This window comes from Fimicolochytrium jonesii (assembly GCF_025526975.1).
Source record: "Fimicolochytrium jonesii strain JEL569 chromosome Unknown EV422scaffold_1, whole genome shotgun sequence".
In the NCBI taxonomy this organism is placed as follows: domain Eukaryota; kingdom Fungi; phylum Chytridiomycota; class Chytridiomycetes; order Spizellomycetales; family Powellomycetaceae; genus Fimicolochytrium; species Fimicolochytrium jonesii.
The window spans coordinates 797,522-814,585 of record NW_026515668.1 but is presented as its reverse complement, the minus strand read 5'-3'; the positions used below and the strand labels follow the sequence as shown (position 1 = coordinate 814,585).

Below are 17,064 nucleotides of genomic sequence, written 5' to 3'. Positions count from 1 at the left end.
AGACGCAGGGGGAGCCGGGACGAGACGCGTCGCCAACTGACGTTTCCTTGTCCTGGAGGTCGCTTTCTGGACATGGCATTTCGCTCGACATTTAAACCGACACTGAGCCCTCGCTGCCTCTTCATAACACATACCTACGCTACAGCTGGCTAGAAAGACGGCTCCTGCCCGCTTGCCAGACGTCCCTTTTCCTGCGTTCTAGGGCCAGCAGACAGAGAGTGACAGCGGGCGACGCTTCCTACCCCTGGTGACCTACTTTGCTTGTCACTGAAGATCGTCGGTCGCTATGAGCTTACCGTCGAACGGTAGCTCCGTCGACGACCCTGGGCTCGTAATGAGAGGTAGATAGCTGTGTTTTCTTGTTCAGCACAGCAGAGTCCAAGGCTCAACACTCGTCACATTGGCAGGACACCCGTCAAAAGAGTCTTCTCCGCACACTTCACGTAAAAGCAGCGGGGCGGCTGAGGCAGCTTCCGTCGAAAAGGAAGACCCCGCCCGGAAACGCACCCCCGACGACTTTGTCTTTGGCCGCGTCCTGGGCGAAGGCTCCTACTCCACCGTCCTCTACGCAAAGGAAATCTCCACCCAACGCGAATACGCGGTCAAAGTGCTCGACAAACACCACATCATAAAAGAGAAAAAGATCAAATACGTCAACATCGAGAAGGATGTGCTGCATCGCTTATCGCATCCGTTAATTGTGAAGCTGTACTATACGTTTCAGGATGCGCATTCGTTGTATTTTGTGTTGGAGTATGCAAAGGATGGCGATTTGCTGGGGTTTATCAGGAAACTGGGGTCGTTCAAGCTGGAGGATGCGAGGTTTTACGTCGCGGAGATCATAGAGGCAGTGGAGCATCTGCATAGCATAAATGTTATACATAGGGATCTAAAACCAGAGGTGTGGAAGATGGAGGTTTGCCCGACGGCATTCCATAGTGTCGCATACTCATAGCTCCCAATCTTGCAGAACATATTACTGGACGACAGGATGCACATCAAGGTATGCCGATCATTCGAATGCAGTTGGGGATCCAGGGCGGGGATGGATTGCACTCTGCGAGGATGGGCTTGGCAACATATTGGGAGGGAGACCCTAGGACTGATCCTCGCACAGTTTTTTGCTGGGATTAATGCTGATTTCAGTTCGTCAGATCACAGACTTTGGTACGGCAAAGATACTGGACGATGATCAGGAAACGAAAGTTGACACGAAGCGCAACTCCTTCGTAGGAACAGCTGAATACTGTTCTCCAGAACTCCTGAACAATCGCGCTGCCTCCACATCATCCGATATATGGGCAATAGGATGCATACTGTTCCACCTCCTGGCCGGCAAACCGCCGTTCAAGGGTGCGAACGAGTATCAGACGTTCCAAAAGATCATTAAGCTCGATTACACCTTCCCCGACGGCTTCCCCGAATCAGCACGCGACCTCGTCAGCAGCATACTCGTCCTCGACGCAGCAGCGCGGCCCTCCCTCGCCGACCTTCGCAAACACCCCTTCTTTGCCGACTTTGTGTGGGACGATCTCCCATCTCAGACCGCACCGGACCTCCGGCCATTCTTGCCGGCGACATCGGATCACAATATGGAGGATTTGACGAGTGAGCTGGCGTGTTTGACGACTGGGACGGGCCAGTTCCATGGCGACATTGAGCTCTCGAGAGATCCCTTCGAGGAGATCCCGAGTACGGACAGCGCGGATAAATTGAAGACCTTGAAAGAGCAGGCAAAGTCGCCGCTGCGGCCACTGGTGGTGGCGCCCACGGAAGTGATTCTGATGGAAGGGATTGTGCACAAGGTATCGGTTCGCCGCATTTGCGTTAGCAACAGATGTCCGACTGACCCCTTTACCGAATACAACAGCGTAAAGGTCTCTTCTCCAAGAAGCGAGGCCTAGTCTTGACCGATCTACCGCGTTTGCTCTTCTTTGACGAGACCAAATCGGGCCCGCACCCGAAGAGCGAGATACCGTGGATTGATAAGCTGAAAGTCGAACTGAAGGACCCGCGGCATTTCTTTGTGCATACGGCGAAGCGGACGTATTACCTTGAGGTATGTTGTGGAAAGGCGATCTGGGGCCAAGGGTGTTTGGTTTTGTTTTGTCGGATAGTTTCGCTGATTGAGTATATCCAAAATACAGACGGTGAACGCTGAGGATGCCCAGTTATGGGTGAACGCTATCGAGAAGCAACTACAAGCGACAAAACCGTCCTAGCAGTCTCAAGAGTGAATCAGAAGCTCACACGCTCAAGTCCCGATGCGTCGACCGAGCTGTGCTGCCCATAGCTCTCCCCTGCGGACGCGTGGGGAGACCACTCCAATAAACAAGAATCTGAACTTGGTTACAATCTCTGCATATAGCTTCAACGAAACAGCGATATTTCATTGTAAATACACAACCTTCTTCAAAAACGGCCAAAAGCCAACCCCCATCCCAAAAAATAAGGTCGCTCGTCTCATACTCAATGAGCCCTAGCCAACTCCGAAAAGTATCCCAGCAGCTCATCCATCGTAAACTCCAGCTTCGTGACAGTCTCTGGGTAGCACAGTTCGATGAGCTCCCCGTAGCGCTTGTATCGTTTGGCAGTTTCCTCCTGGATGCCGCGCCAGACGACTTGCAGGAGGCCTTCTTCGTCCGTGAAGTGCTTTTCGACCTTTTTGTAAAGGGATTCGAGACCCTTTTTTATCTGTGTAGGAAGGAGTGAGAATCAATGCGCTAGTAGCTCGAGATATGGTGTGAAACGCACCTCCTTCCCCGGATACTTCCGAACGACTTCCTTCAACGCCCCTTTGTTGTATTGCATGTGGTAGTTGATTTCCTCTGGCGTATTGGTTTTCAGAAGGCCTTCAATACCTTCGAAGAAATCCTAAAGCACGATAGAGAAACGGCGTGTAAAAATTTGAAAGGGGCTTTCAACCAGACGGCTTTGATACTGAGCGATTTGGTCTGCATACCCATAATCTCCCCAACGGCTTGCGAATCACGACTTTACAGTACGCATCGAGGTGCACATCGTAGATGCTCTTCGCCTGCTTGACATATACATCGAGGCTGGGCACCTTCCTTTCTCTGATGAACGAGTAGAAATGGTGCATGTTTTCTGTTTTTCTCATGGCAGTCAGTACGCTATGGTGTATCCGTCGCTCCGCATTGTTAAAACTGGGCGGGACTCACCAACATGCAGAATATGGATATTCAGCGATTCCTTGTCATCCGGCGCCGCCTTCACGTCCACAGTGACCTGTTGTGCCATCGTATCAAGCGTCTCAAAAATCATCTTGATGATGCGCGCGTAGGCTTGGTTGATTGTGCGTTGGGCATTTCCTGTGGAGCCGTTGAGGATGTTCTCCACTCTTTGGACGAATTTCTGTTGGTGATATGGGGTCGTGGTTGAGTTTAAGAAGTGGCGGGCACGCGACATGATGGGAGATATGAACATACCGGGAAGGTCCGTACAAAGGATAGAATGCCGTTCCGCTTCTTGAGCGTGGTTTTGCTTTCGTCGATGGCTTTGATTTGTTCCTCCTACGAAGGCGGAATGTTGAGCAATCGTGCATCTCGCGCTCACTCAAAGTCCGCACAATTCGGCCGTACACACCAGAAACTTTTCAAAGACACCTCCCACTTTCTTGTTGATATCATCGAGGACTTCCATCAAGTACGAATGGCACGTCTCCTTATAGTCGTCGACAAAATCTTCCACTGCAACCATCATCCCGATAGCGTAGGTTTGGTCTCCTTTGAGGGCAAAGTCCAGAGTGCCGAGTACCTCGGCGCGCACGTCGTTAAAGATGCCCTGCTGGAGTTCACTTTACATTCCCGCATCAGTTTTCTCATCCATTAACGTTAATTCTGCTAGGGACGTTCCCTAGACTTACTGGATCCGCTTATTGAGCTTGAGATCATTGTTCTGCGGCCGTGGCTGCCCTAACGAGTCCTGCCAGTCATGGATCCGCTCAATTGGTTGATCCGCTGTTGGCGCCTGCGGATCTGCCAGATCTTCGCCGTCTTTGTGCAGACTAAACAGATCGGTGATGAAGTTTTGCTCGCGCACCATGACGGGAAGTAGGACCGAAAGAGTGTGTCTCAATGCCTAGATTGGAAATGATGCGATGTTCAGAGGCGGCATAGGGTCCGGCAAAGCACTTGCTGATTCGGACCTCATCCGGGGGCATTCTCTCGTCTCCACCAATGTCTAAACTGAGAACGCTGTTTCCTGCAACGGAGCTTCGGGTCGCAGTTGAACCCCGTCTGCGAAGACTAGCAACATCATCACCATCATTTTCCGGGGTATCCGGGTCGCCATCGCGATGTCGGCTTTTCCATGGAGCGCCCTTGATTCGGCCGCTCCGTGCTGGCTTGTCCGTGGGCAGGGTCCCATGAGATGCCTTAGAGAATGGAATTGCCGACTTGATGGCATTGGTGGCAGCGGACGAGACCGATACCAATGGGAGGGAGAATACTTTACATGGTAGAGCAAAGATGAGGCTTCCGCTTTAGGACCAGATAATACGGAAATCTCGGTTTACCGTAGTCCTGCTCCTCTGATTCCGTCCGCCGATGTATATGGTGTGTTCGCAGCTGTTCCACAAAGTCATGGACTTCTTTATTGTAAACCCGGGCGATCTCCTGGACGTATGACTGATACCGATTTATGCGTCAGAGACAGGAAGTCCATTGAGTCAGGGCAGAAGGTTACCATTTGCAGGTTGTAATGCTTCCGGGTATCGACAGTCTTCAGCCACCTCAGCAGGAAGCAGAACCGATACAGCTTCTCTTCCAGCGTATCATGGTTGTGCAGTCTAAGATCTCCTTTCTTTGATGTCCGAGCTTTATCGTGCAGATATGCGTCTGTCTGTTACCGCGATCAGAGTCAAAATCACTGCGAAAGCTCCGCGTGTTGCGCCACTTACCAGTGTGCCAAAGTACCCATTCAGATAGTCATGTAACCGGACTGCGAAGCTAGTCGCGTGGAAATTGAGGAAAGCTAAACGCTCTTTGATCGCCTGTAGCGATGAAACATCTGGTAATGGTTCCGTAAGTTAGGATGTGAAAGAAGCGAAGCGGCGCATTTGGTAACGTACCACTGTCTATCTTCCGCTGCGTGACTTCCTTGAGCTTCTTGACTGCATCTTCGCTCTGACTTATCCCATCGACGTCCGTCAAGGGCTCATTGCGCAAGATATCCAAAATATAGGCGGGAAGCCGCAAGCTTTCCTGTCGAACCACATCAGCCCTGGGTGTGACCACGTCCCAAAGTTCGGACGGGAAAGTACCAGAATGCTCTCCACTTCTTTCAGCAAGGCCTTCTGGTTCGCAGCCGCTATTTGCATGCCTTTGTGGCGGATTTCGATTTGGTGGACATCTTGTCCCATGCTCTGCAGACATCAATCTTCAGAGTGTGCATAGCAGCGCGCATGTATGGCGCATATCCAACCTACATCAAGAAGCTGGGTATAATGCGAGATCCATTCATCAATCTGATCGAGCTGCAGGATAGCATGATCGAGTTGATCCACTACGAGGTTCGCTTGTTCTTCACTGCCTATTATGGCGTGTACGTTCGCCTGCGGCTCAATGTCAGGTCCGCTGCAGTGAAATGTCATCTCTCGAGTCCACGTTCCACGTACCGCTTCCAAGGCTTGCAATTCCGTAACCAGTCTCGTCTCAAGGGCTGCTGCGTCTCCACTGGCCTCCCAATCGAAGTCATTCTATCAATTCAGCGGAAGTTATCAGACTCCGTGCATGAATAATGTCGTTTTCTGAGTATTCGAAGTCTTACCAGGACTTCCCCGAGGTCTATGTTTGGCCCATCGAGCTCCATGAGTGGTAAGACCGCTAGATTGGGGTCCCCGCGTCAGCGTGAAAGGAATCATGAGAGCGGTCTGCTGCGTCACTCACGGTCTTCGGCAAGGATGTCATCTGCTTCATCCTCCTCAGCCACCACGTCGTCCTTCCCCCGCTTCGAGATAGCAGCCATAGTATTCGTAAACTCCTTTTCCGTGGCACTGAGGAAACTGGTGTCCGAGTGCATCTGCTCTGAAGAGGCCTTTGCGGTCAAACCACTGCTTTACCGCTCCAAGAAGAAGACCGCAACATACGTCTCAGAGAATCTTCTTCCACATTGATGAACTTCGGTTGCTTCTTCAGGTACTTCCTGCAGAGCTACGATACGCATCAGTCGGATGCTCGCGCTTGCTCATTTCGACCTGATGAGCACCTTTGCCAGAGTGAAAAGAAACTCTATCTTCTTCTCCATGTCATCGAGGCGCCACTGATACGGCTTTCCCAAGTTAATCAGCACTTGTGTGTCCTATTGACGATGACGTTCAGCCGCATATTTGGAAGCTTGAGAGCTACTGCCTGTACCTCGATGGACTCGATAGATTTGATGTCGTCTAGTCCCCATGTCTTGCTCACGGTGAAGCTCCCTCCCTTGCTCTGTTTGACCTTATGTATGCGGATCTTCATGTTCTTCTTCACTTTACGACATTGGATCAACGACAGTCCGCCTTCGAACGAAGAGTTCATCATCGATGCTCACCAGTGATGCATATGAATCGAAACTTTCTACTAGACTTCCCCCGCTTTGCCCCATCATCGTCCTTGTCCTTATCCTTGTCCTTCTCTTTGCCTTTTTTCGACTCTTCAGACACCCTCACGCTGAGGACCAGCTTTTCGCTGAGCTTATCCGTCGGGCCACCTCCTTCGGAGGTTGCGGACCGCGTGTCTTTCCCTTGTGTTTGGGATGCTATTCCCGCTTCCCCAAACCCAACAAATAGCTGATGATTCAGCTGTTGCCGTACGTCCCCCATAGCCACGAGCTCGGACACCCGAGCAACACAAGTCGCAGCGCGGGAGGCCCAGAAAACGACCGAATTTGGAGAGTGCCTTTAGGTAGCTAGTATAACAAGACTTCTCGACCGCGGTGCCGGGGGAGATACAATCCTTAGGTATTGTGAACGCAGGCTCAGTGGCTCGACCTTGCGATGCGCACCGTCCAAATTTCGACTTCGCAAGCAAGTCGACATCGCTCTTATTCACGCGTTTTCCGCGTTACCCCTCATTACCCTGCACTGCTCAGACATGCGGCTTTCGACATTCAGGAGCTGAACCCCACAACGACCCCCATGTCGCCATAAGCCTTCTGCTCTTCATCGTAGCGGAAGCTTGTGAGGTAGTTCCCTCTCACCATCCCTCCACCCGGCAAACCCAACACCCTAGTCTCTCAATGAGTGCAAACGCGCCAGAAACCCCAGTCGCTGCAACCTTGCCAAGCCCGCCCTCACGGCGGCCTAGCTCTGCGAGTGCGGCTGCAACGAAAGGTACACTATCTCCGCACAAGATATTACCCTCCTGCGCGGAATAGCTGAAAATGGCGGCTAAAATAGAAGTCTGCCTTTCACGGTATAGTGGTAGTTAGGTTCCGCGCGACGGGAAGCGCACCCATCTTGAAGCAGGCCTTCTTCAAAATCTCCGCGTCGCAGAAGTTCCAGACGGTTATCAACTTCTTGAAGAAGGAGCTCAACTACAAGCCACAGGATGTTCTGGTAAGAGAGATGCCCCGTAAGAGGGCTGCTTCTCATATGGCTTCAGATCTGGCAGAATCTTGACATTGGTTGGATAGTTCCTGTACGTCAACAGCTCTTTCGCACCAGCTCCTGACGAAATCGTCGGAAACTTGTACAAAGTAGGATATGTGGATGTCATCGCTCTGATGTGCTTTTTTATACTTTCTGCACCGATATTGACCGTTACAATCGCATGCTTGCTCATAGTGCTTCGGGGCGGAAGGAAATCTGATAGTGAACTATTCAACGACGGCTGCTTGGGGTTAAGAGGTGCGCTCCATGTGAGGGGGAACATCTCTTCTAAGGCAAAACGATTGCAACGGCTTTCCGTGCCGGCACAAGCTGGCCGTGGCATCTGACCACTGGTGACGGTCCCAGATGTGTCATAGCGTTAGGATTTGGGACTGCACAGGACCGCAGGAGCAACAAGCGGATTTTGGAGTTAGCGTCGCTTGGCCCCTGATTCACCATCATCAGACGAGACGAAGTCACTGGCTTTCCACCCGCTCGAAGGAAATGTTGGCCAAGTATCAGGATGGGTTTTATTGCAACAGCATACAGTATACATATGTACATACGGTTGCCTAGTATATAGAATCAGGTATCAGCACTACCATACGGTCTCTTCCAAGAACTTTGTTATCGCCCGGCTAGTCTGCTTCAATGGCAGGATGTGCTTCTCATCTGGAAACCGCATCAACCGCTTGGCATTATCTTGTGTAGATGCAGTTGACAGCAAGTGCTCCGGGTGCGCTATTGATACCAGATCATCCTTCAGGCCGTGCATGCACAATATTGGAGCTTTGACCCCCGTCCAATGTGGTTCATCGTCCATGTTGGCTATTCTATTCATGTCGGAAAAGAATCCTGGCCGCCGCACTGAGCCCAATGCATAGCAAGCGCTGTAGTCTCGGAAAAAGTGCCGCACGGTTTTGTCCGTCTCAACTTCCTTCAGAGCCTCTTCACCGAGCAGCTTCTGTACATTGTCACGGACGTTACCGCTCGTCGCGGCGCGGTATGCGAACGTATTTGAGGGTAATTCTGTTCCAAACATCGCTAACGCTGCTAGCGTCGTGTGGGACCATGGTACCCGCTTTGTGATAGCGTCCAGCATCAACACAGCATTGATGCGGTCGGGAAACTTCTCTGCTAGTGTCAGGGCGAGCGGACCAGACCCGGATATTGCCAATACCGCCACAGGTGCAGTCCGGCCTAGAGCGTCGAGCGTTTTGATGATCACGTCCGCTTCTTCCGCAAACGACGCACAAACGGGACCGGAGGAGAGGTATCCCGGCCGTGAGAGGGCGAACAGACCGAAAGGATGTGCGGAAGGACTTGCAAAGGTCGAAATGGCTCGCGCATGCCACTGGGCCGAGTCAATGCCTCCTGGAGACCCGTGGAGTATCAGGATCGCAGGTAAGGTGGATATCTCAGTATTCGAAGGCCGTCCAGATTGAAGGCCGTCGGCGCGTTGGCGGAGCTGCTGTTCTTGACGGAGATGCTGTACACTCCCCGTCCAAGCGGAGGGATGATAGCGGTGGTCATTTCGCACGGTGGTAGATAGCGCGAACTCCGCCTGGATCTGATATGCCCCGTGCAACGTCCTGATATTGTGTGATGACTTTGCTTGTGAGGCCGTAAGTATCCGCTGCACCCATTGCTGTAGCCTATATATGGAAGACATGCTTTATCGTTTTGCGTAGATGTGGGCCGGGGGCGAGGATGGAGGGAGTACAGTACATGCCGAGGTTTATGAGGCTGTGGAAGTCGGTCGGAGTCTGCAGGACGCCCGAGGGACGCGTTGGCCATGACATCGCAATGACACATGGGGCATAACCGCAGGGAAGATCTCCCAATTGCGGTCTGGCTGCGGTCGACAATTTAGCTTTCTTCGGAATACAGAGCTTGTCCTTCAAGATGGCAGTGGCCACCAGAGTCAGCGCACTGCTCAACGAGCGCTTGGCAGACCTTTCGTCCTTGGCCGACTTGCCGAAATTCACAGCCGACTTGGAGGACCAGCGGCTCAAGCTGGCCGGAGTGGTGCGTTCTTACTTCACAATAAACGCTTGTTTAAAAATCCTCAATCCCCTTTCCACAGGCATCACAACTCTCGAAAAGTGGCCCAGTTCGTCTCTCGCAAGTATGTTCAGACACTCGTTCCGCCCAAGCGCGGTTAGAACAGTTGCGGGGGCGACGAAAGACTCTACTTCGGAAAGTGGAGGCGTTTCCGCGTGGAGAGCACCATATGGAGACTCTTATGGAAGCTCAGACAAAGCTCTCGAGGCTGAAGCTTGCCAAACGATATGTTGATTTGTTGTTGGATGTCGATGACTTGAGGTATGCCAGCGCACAAAGCTGGTGTCACACATATCAAAGTCTTTGGAACTGAAACATTGGCGCAGCTCGGAGGTGGAATCCAACACAGCAAGAGACATCAAACGTGCCTTGACTGCGTACGACAAGTTACAAGCGATCTATAAATCAGCGTCTAGGCTGAACTCTAATCAACCATTCGAAGGAACTACCGCTGCACGGAGTGAAGACGATGCTCTACATCCCGCATTGGGTTTCACCGTGCAACCGGAGATGCTGAAGTACCTTAATACGGTGATCTTTTCACTGTATGACCTGTTGAAAGGACATCTCTCTAAGTATGCATTCGGTACTGTACGCAATACGGAGGCATATGCTCCATTTGCTGATTGCTGATCGGTCTGCACGTAGAAAATTGGAACATGCACTGGAGGCGCTCGGCTGGCCCAAGGCCGTGTCTGTGGAGAGCCTCAGACGGCAGGCGACTGACCCACACTGGTTAGCCTTCAAGAGCGCTTTTGGCGACATGCTACTCCTCCAGGCACCGTATGATCAATGGTGCAGCTTGTATTGCTCTGAAGCTTAGGTTGCCTAACTCTATACATATGGACGACAGGAAAACTAACGGCGAAGCGGACAAGCCTGATTCACTCCCCGCGATGGAGGTCCTCCTCCGCTTACCGGTTTTGCAATACAAGTATCACTTCACTGGGGAGCGACCTACAAATCGGTTGGACAAGGTAAATTTGTGTGCCAAATTCACATTTTGGGAATCCGATCTACGCTACTCACCACTGTACGTGAGCATAGCCCGAATGGTCCTTCACGAAAGTCCTCGCAATGATTAGAGATTTCTCCCCGTTTCTATGCGGTCCCGTGCAATCCCTTTTGGAGGAATATGGCTATGTTGGCTGGGATGCGAAGGTATGCATGATTATGTCATCAGAGAGTCGCTCCTTGGCGCTTACAATCGCCATACCAGAATCACTTCGTTGAAGGGCTCTTGGATGCAGTGATGTACAAGCTCCGCTTGGACATCCCAAAGCTATTGGAAAATCCGAGGCTATTCACGCATGCCAGCAAAGAGACCTATGCGTTTGACAAGGCGCTGCGCGAAGTGCATTTGTATACGAAACCTAGCGGCAAATGGGACGGGTGTGCCAGTGTGTTCACGGAGAGGCGAGAGTGGTTCGAGCAGTGGTTGATAATGGAAATGGCTGGTAAGTGGGGTCGCCGGGATGTTGTTGGCAGACCGACTCTGATCCCGTCTCACTTCTTCGAACTCCCAGCTGCGAAGGCTACTTTCGAGGATGCCGTTCAAGCTGACAAGGCATGGGAATTCGTTGAGGATTACTTTGGCGAAGGGGATGCGAAGCCAACACAATCGGCTGAACTATTCATCAAGATCTTGGAAGCCATCACGGGTGTGTCTTCATGGTTGACATGGGGCTTCAAACTTCACTGGCGCAGGAAAACCTTATTTTGGTGATGCATAGATCGCTACCGCTTGTTACCGGACTACTCCCATCGCCTTGCCTTCCTGAACGAGCTGCAACTTCCTCTGCTCGAGGATTACCTGCAGGAGGTACGGGACGGGATCAAACGTCATGTCAGCGCGTTTCATCCTGTGAATACCGCTGGCGCCTCGCTGCCGAGCAAGATCAACCGGCTCCAGATGCTATGCCGGTACATTTGCTCTTTGCAGTTCATCTCATCGAACCTCCGAGAATGGGCGAACCTGCCAGTGAGTTGAACTGTGATCAAGCTCAGACGGCGATGTCAACCCTCTGACTAACCGTATGGCATGAAGTTCTTCATCGAATTTCGGGAACAAGTCAGAAAACAGAACAAGCTCACTAACGAGGCAGATGATGTATTGGAGATTGATCCGTCTCTGAAAGCGACTGCAGCAGAATTGTTAGGGGACCAGGCATCACTGTTCGATGAAGTGGTTGCTGCGTACGATGCCACCATCCGCAGGTTGCAGGATCTGGTGGTGCAGGATATCATGCAGGAGTTTTCGGAAGCAATGTGGCAATATGACAAAAGGTTGGGAACTTGGATGGTCGCTTAAAGCATAGTCCCGATGAGCTTATCTCTCCTCTTCCGGTAGGCGGAACTGGGTCATATCATCATCCGATTCGGATTCGGATTCGCCCACGTTCTCATCCTCACCGCTTCTCGACGAAATTACACCGGAGTTCTGCACTGCTCTAGATACCCTCACAAGCTTCTTGCCAGCGATCCATTCTCACCTCCCGGTCACCGTCTTCTTATCACTTCTCCAACGCGACATTGGGCCGCGCTTGGATGAGCACTTCTTCACCAAGTTGATTTTAAGAGGCAGATTCAATGCGCAAGGGGCGAAGAAGGTTTCGTATGATGTGTCAAAAGGGTTGGCAAAGGGTGTTTTGGGGAGATGGGTACGGAAGCCAGATGCGTTATTGAGGAGGTATGTGGGTGATTCATTGTCCCGCACCGTCAATAGCTTCTTGGAACTCACACACATCAACTCGTCAACTCAAACCAGAACCACCGAAAGTCTCTCGCTGCTGACGTTGCCACTTCGTACGTCCCGCGCCAGCGGCACGAAAGCGCCTGCTCTCGTCACGATTGTCGAGCTGCTTCTGGAAAGCAGCAACGGCCAGAGGTCTGACGATGAAGATAGCAACAATGACGCGCAGGACACTGCCTTGCGGGAAGCTTTGGAGAGCGTCGGTGTGTACAGATTGTCCACGAAGAAGGTTCAACAGGTGGTAGAGAGAAGGGTGGAAGTCGAGAACTTGCTCGATAGCCTGGCGTGATAGAACAGTACTACACCGTATTAGTCCACGATTTTGGAATAGAATACCATAGCGGTCTACTGTGGTACTGGTAAAACGGCTGCTGAACAGTGCTCAATCGGAGTCGAACTGAACCCAATTCCCATTTCGACGGCCGACGCCGCGTCAAAACGCGTCAAAACGGCAGGCACGGAGGTTTACGGGACAGTTTACGGAGGGGAAAAGGAGACTGATGAGCGACCGAGTTTCGGCGTACTGTACAGCGTTGAAAGCCATCCCAAGATCTTCAATGCTCGCCTCTCGTCCGAAGTTTATCCTGGATACGCTGGTTGGTCCCATCTATAGATTCGCCTTCAACAATCCTTCTACCACCCCTTTGTTCTGGGGTTTGGTGTTCCACATTCTTCGGCCGGTCTCGACATGGATACTTTGCTTGATATGTACCGTCTTTGCCATCCTTCCTGTCTTTCTCCACTTCTGGCGGACTTCCCAAGCGCGGCCCATTGACGACTGGGCCTCGCGCATAGTGCTCATAACGGGAGGTGTGTTCTAATTGCCAGGGGGCAATAGTCGTTGGCCGGAGGTTAACTCTTTTCTTGAAAGGTTCTCATGGTATGGGGAAGTTACTTGCTCAAGATATCGCCACCACGTTTCGACCAAAGAAAGTCGTTCTCTTGGATCGGAACCCTGTTGAGAACACTGATGGTGTGTTCCAACAATGGAACACGATAGTCGGCACGAAGTGGAACTAAACTGTAAGGACTTTCAGAAAGAATATGTTCTTACCAATGCGATATATCGGACAAATACGCGGTGAAGGAGTTGGCCCTCACAATCGGCAGGGAGGTAGGATACATGTCTGTCAATTCATAGTATTCATATGCGGGCTCTCAATCTTGAGTTTGTATTCCAGATAGGGTATCCGACAGTCCTGATCAACAATGCGGGGATTGTGAACAGCGGAACACATCTGATCGATACGGATGACGCTTTGATTGAGAGGTTAGCAACATTCCGCTCGGTCTGCTTGATAGCCATCATCTGAAGCCTCCAAAGGACGATGAGTGTGAACTTTCTAGGGCAGGTCTGGGTGACGAAAGCGTTTTTGCCGCACATGCTTGCGCAGAACAAGGGGCATCTGGTAACTCGAGAGCGAAGAGCGGATGACGTTCAAAGTCGGAGCCGGTAGCTAAGGTTGCGCTTTTTGTACTAGGTCACCATGTCATCGGTAGTTGGTCATTCCGGAGCAAGTGGTGCAGGTAGGACTTTCTGCCGCCATGTTGAGCATGACACCGAACTCACATACTGCAACATGAAAATGCAGCGGCCTATTGTGCCTCCAAATCTGCGCTCAATGGATTTCTGGAAGTGTTACGCCAAGAGCTATCGGGAACGTATGTAGCGAGTGAATGCGCAAGGATGGTGTCTTTTTTGTTTAACCGCCGGGATTGTCTATTCACCAGAAATCTCCGAATGACAAACGTCTACCCAGGCCTCGTCGCTACGGGGATGTTTGCGGGCGTGGACGAGAACCATGGCATCCCATGGCTTACCCCCGTCCTGCACCCACAAGAAGTTGTTGATGCTATTATTGACGCTTTGAAGAAGGCCCAGAACAGTGAGATATATCTACCCCTCTATACAAACGCAGCTCCTCTCTTCCGGTTCCTTCCTCAAGAACTCGGTGATTTCATCAGATGGGTAAGAGTGGACCATGTACGATGCTCCTGGCAACTATGGCAATGCTTGTATTTATCATTCCATGTCGGTTGTAGATTACGGGGGCGAATAACGAGATGGGGAAACTGAAACACCGCACGCAATATTAGGTTGGCATGGAATGACTGGATGGCGTACGACCGATTTTAAGTAGATCGATAGAACTGCATCTATTTAGATCTATAGAGGATAACGATCCATGAACAGGAAGGTCTTCTGCTCCTGTCGCTTGATGCCGCTCCTTGCGATACGCAAGAGTCGGAATAGTTCCCAACTGTTTCGTTTGGGATTTCGATCCAACCCCACTGGCGTGCCGGCGTTGCTGCCCATGTTCCGCGGGGAGTACAGGAGTATTTGAACTCCAGCACTGGATCCGCTTCGAACGTCGTCAGCCAGTGGAGTTTTTGACGCAGGGGTTATGGAGCGAATCCCATAGCTCTTAGCTACCATGACCAGTTGCCCCCCGTGCGGTCCGGTGTCGTGGCTTGTAACAGCGCTGCAGGAGCATTTCATGTGATTTGCAATCCGCTCATGCTTGAAAGAACATCCGTCATCCGCATCTGTTCTTGATCGATAACTCCTGGGAAAAGCTTAGGTGCACGTCCAAACTCGGTACAACGTGCTCTCATACTTCACCTACCTTCCATATCGTCCCCAGGCCTAGCTTCAGCTTCTGATCGGATCTGCACTTCTACGAAATCCTCATACCCCGGGTTCACTGTCCCACACCACCCATCTCCAAAGGCTAGGTCTACAAGAGTCCCCACTCTCGTTGCTTCGTTGACTGCCGTTCCAAAATATGCTCCAAGCTGGTTCACGCCAACAATCCACCCAGCACAGCATCCTTTCCCACGTGGGAACTGCAAGACCAAGCCAGGCGGCCAAACGGTGCCCGATCGGAGTTGACTATATGTATCCCGAACTTTGTTGAAGAGCTCCGCGACTGTCTCGTCTGGGTGACTTTGCACGCATTCTGGAACGCGATCGTGAACCACCCAGAGGAACATGCCACTCGGAGCCAAAAACTTCGAACGTTGGTCTATTCGAGGCCTTCGCAGAACTGGCGTGTTAGAGCCTCAGAAAGATCTTTGATATACGCGCAACGAATGCGATGGAACGGAAAGTATAAGAGGAAAAGAGCGCTTCATGAAAACTCTGATATGGAAGTCAAACATCTTTTAAGCGATGAACAGGTCAATTAATTTAACCCGACCGACTGGAGTAGTGGAGTGTAGCACACCACAGAGGGTTTCCAGGCCAAGACGATTATGAGTATTCCGAGGTCGCGGAAAACCCATGGCAAACCACAGTGGCTCGGATGCCTGTATGGAACTTCGAAGAGAGGTACGCTGCGGTCGGACTAAGGTTGCTAACTCCCTTTCACTGCACGAAAGCGGTCGTTTCGTTCACTTCGGACAACCGAGCGAGCACGAGATGCTGTAGATGTAGGCCGACCTGGAACGAGCCCGGAGTTTCTTGGCAAAATAATGGTCCCGTCAGACTACAAAAAATAGTCTGATCCATATAGGCCCGGCAGCTCAACCGTCAGTAGTGTACTCGCTGACCACCCTCCAAACCTGGAAGAGCAAGCGTGAAAATAGTTTGCCCTAGCTTCCAAGGATATTCAAGCCTTCAGTCAAGTTGATGGACAGGAGGGTGAAAGTAAAGTGAAAGGAGTGCGACAGGAGTGCGACAGGAGAGCTATATATATAGGAGAGTTCACGGGGTATGCAGGGTGGTGACAGGGGGCCGAGCTGTTCTCGACTCAGAATCTCGAGTCCCATGGCAGGAGAGCATCAGGGGCGGTCGGGGTGCGAGGACTGCCGTTTGCAAGAAAGGCGCAGAGAGGCTGACATAAAGAAACGCGAAACGCGAACAGGTCATAAGAAGCCCAGAAAGCGGAGATCGGACGACGGGACTTCGTACTTGCTTCATATACGAATTTCTCTAGAGTGTGAGCACTGAGCGCTGTGAGGTGGGTGCCTGAATTTGAATTTGAAGCAAACGCGTCAAGTGCGGAGTTGCAACGGGTACATGGTTCTTGGCCTTGTGGGGGAAGGTTCCAGCTATCAACCCTAATCCCCGACCTCACAACCCTAACCTGGCGATAACCCTAATCCCCAACCCTAATCCCGGTTAGGGCTATCAACCCTAATCCCCAACCTCACAACCCTAACCTGGTGATAACCCTAATCCCCAACCCTAATCCTGGTTAGGGCTATCAACCCTAATCCCCAACCTCACAACCCTCACCCGGTGATAACCCTGATCCCCAACCCTAATCCCAGTTAGGGCTATCAACCCTAATCCCCAACCTCACAACCCTAACCCAGTGATAACCCTAATCCCCAACCCTAATCCCGGTTAGGGCTATCAACCCTAATCCCAACCTCACAACCCTAACCCGGTGATAACCCTAATCCCCAACCCTAATCGCATGACAGAGACCCTCCAATCACCCATTGCAGCTTCATTACCACAGCACTGAGGCGAGAGTTTTGACACACAGCTACCACGGCAATCAAAAACCCCCGGCTGAACTGTACAAACACCCCAACAGGTAGTCCGGCGTGTCTTTCCAGCACCAGTCGTCCGCCCGTCACTTCCCAAAAAAGAATCATGTATTTTGAGAGCAGTTACAGTAAATGGGGACGTTAAGGATAGATCTTG

The 17,064-nt window shown here is 51.5% G+C and overlaps 7 protein-coding genes across 7 annotated transcripts; 4 read left to right on the top strand and 3 right to left on the bottom strand.

Moving 5' to 3' along the window:
* The first annotated feature begins 68 nt into the window (after positions 1-68).
* On the top strand, positions 69-2,405 carry EV422DRAFT_511505 (3-phosphoinositide-dependent protein kinase 1-like protein). The gene is made up of 6 exons (XM_053069014.1): positions 69-341; positions 408-901; positions 971-1,003; positions 1,155-1,805; positions 1,871-2,059; positions 2,148-2,405. Exons 1-6 carry the CDS (start codon positions 287-289, stop codon positions 2,220-2,222), a joined length of 1,497 nt encoding a protein of 498 aa, XP_052930056.1. The 5' UTR covers positions 69-286; the 3' UTR covers positions 2,223-2,405.
* Positions 2,406-7,018, bottom strand: EV422DRAFT_511501 (exocyst complex component Sec3-domain-containing protein). Its single transcript, XM_053069013.1, has 21 exons — positions 6,553-7,018; positions 6,378-6,490; positions 6,229-6,321; positions 6,110-6,173; positions 5,910-6,047; positions 5,791-5,846; positions 5,639-5,719; positions 5,450-5,575; positions 5,285-5,386; positions 5,093-5,225; positions 4,922-5,031; positions 4,708-4,863; positions 4,538-4,649; positions 4,169-4,470; positions 3,887-4,101; positions 3,607-3,817; positions 3,450-3,533; positions 3,183-3,375; positions 2,963-3,108; positions 2,755-2,874; positions 2,406-2,694 (listed from the first exon to the last, which is right to left on the bottom strand). The coding sequence occupies exons 1-21, from the start codon at positions 6,821-6,823 to the stop codon at positions 2,470-2,472; spliced, it is 3,051 nt and encodes a 1,016-aa protein (XP_052930055.1). The 5' UTR covers positions 6,824-7,018; the 3' UTR covers positions 2,406-2,469.
* A 221-nt stretch (positions 7,019-7,239) lies between these two features.
* Positions 7,240-7,846, top strand: EV422DRAFT_562865 (putative autophagy-related protein 12; the record flags this gene model as incomplete). Its single annotated transcript, XM_053072000.1, has 4 exons — positions 7,240-7,333; positions 7,422-7,558; positions 7,636-7,698; positions 7,787-7,846. The coding sequence occupies 4 exons, from the start codon at positions 7,240-7,242 to the stop codon at positions 7,844-7,846; spliced, it is 354 nt and encodes a 117-aa protein (XP_052930054.1).
* Positions 7,847-8,189: 343 nt separating this feature from the next.
* Positions 8,190-9,237, bottom strand: EV422DRAFT_502558 (Alpha/Beta hydrolase protein; the record flags this gene model as incomplete). Its single annotated transcript, XM_053068276.1, has 2 exons — positions 8,190-9,161; positions 9,202-9,237. 2 exons carry the CDS (start codon positions 9,235-9,237, stop codon positions 8,190-8,192), a joined length of 1,008 nt encoding a protein of 335 aa, XP_052930053.1.
* Positions 9,238-9,426: 189 nt separating this feature from the next.
* Positions 9,427-12,799, top strand: EV422DRAFT_511488 (TIP-1 family-domain-containing protein). Its single transcript, XM_053069012.1, has 12 exons — positions 9,427-9,619; positions 9,678-9,916; positions 9,982-10,230; positions 10,304-10,438; positions 10,509-10,632; positions 10,703-10,816; positions 10,875-11,112; positions 11,182-11,316; positions 11,389-11,636; positions 11,703-11,941; positions 12,006-12,344; positions 12,423-12,799. Exons 1-12 carry the CDS (start codon positions 9,497-9,499, stop codon positions 12,694-12,696), a joined length of 2,457 nt encoding a protein of 818 aa, XP_052930052.1. The 5' UTR covers positions 9,427-9,496; the 3' UTR covers positions 12,697-12,799.
* Positions 12,800-12,964: 165 nt separating this feature from the next.
* EV422DRAFT_491197 (uncharacterized protein) lies at positions 12,965-14,484 on the top strand (the record flags this gene model as incomplete). Its single annotated transcript, XM_053067511.1, has 8 exons — positions 12,965-13,217; positions 13,279-13,380; positions 13,445-13,521; positions 13,589-13,677; positions 13,732-13,816; positions 13,889-13,934; positions 14,000-14,069; positions 14,139-14,484. The coding sequence occupies 8 exons, from the start codon at positions 12,965-12,967 to the stop codon at positions 14,482-14,484; spliced, it is 1,068 nt and encodes a 355-aa protein (XP_052930051.1).
* A 90-nt stretch (positions 14,485-14,574) lies between these two features.
* On the bottom strand, positions 14,575-15,401 carry EV422DRAFT_502556 (uncharacterized protein; the record flags this gene model as incomplete). Its single annotated transcript, XM_053068275.1, has 2 exons — positions 14,575-14,954; positions 15,035-15,401. The coding sequence occupies 2 exons, from the start codon at positions 15,399-15,401 to the stop codon at positions 14,575-14,577; spliced, it is 747 nt and encodes a 248-aa protein (XP_052930050.1).
* Positions 15,402-17,064: the final 1,663 nt, after the last annotated feature.

Bases quoted from the DNA above. Each gene is read 5' to 3' on its own strand.
- EV422DRAFT_511505 (XM_053069014.1), top strand. From the start codon at position 287: ATGAGCTTACCGTCGAACGGTAGCTCCGTCGACGACCCTGGGCTCGTA. The intron at 342-407 runs GTAGATAGCTGT...TCACATTGGCAG, and splicing joins CCCTGGGCTCGTAATGAGAG to GACACCCGTCAAAAGAGTCT. The intron at 1,004-1,154 runs GTATGCCGATCA...TCAGTTCGTCAG, and splicing joins ACGACAGGATGCACATCAAG to ATCACAGACTTTGGTACGGC.
- EV422DRAFT_511501 (XM_053069013.1), bottom strand. From the start codon at position 6,823: ATGGGGGACGTACGGCAACAGCTGAATCATCAGCTATTTGTTGGGTTT. The intron at 5,032-5,092 runs GTACGTTACCAA...AACCATTACCAG, and splicing joins GCAGCGGAAGATAGACAGTG to ATGTTTCATCGCTACAGGCG. The intron at 4,471-4,537 runs GTAAACCGAGAT...TACCATGTAAAG, and splicing joins ATCAGAGGAGCAGGACTACG to TATTCTCCCTCCCATTGGTA.
- EV422DRAFT_511488 (XM_053069012.1), top strand. From the start codon at position 9,497: ATGGCAGTGGCCACCAGAGTCAGCGCACTGCTCAACGAGCGCTTGGCA. The intron at 9,620-9,677 runs GTGCGTTCTTAC...CCCTTTCCACAG, and splicing joins GGCTCAAGCTGGCCGGAGTG to GCATCACAACTCTCGAAAAG. The intron at 12,345-12,422 runs GTATGTGGGTGA...AACTCAAACCAG, and splicing joins CCAGATGCGTTATTGAGGAG to AACCACCGAAAGTCTCTCGC.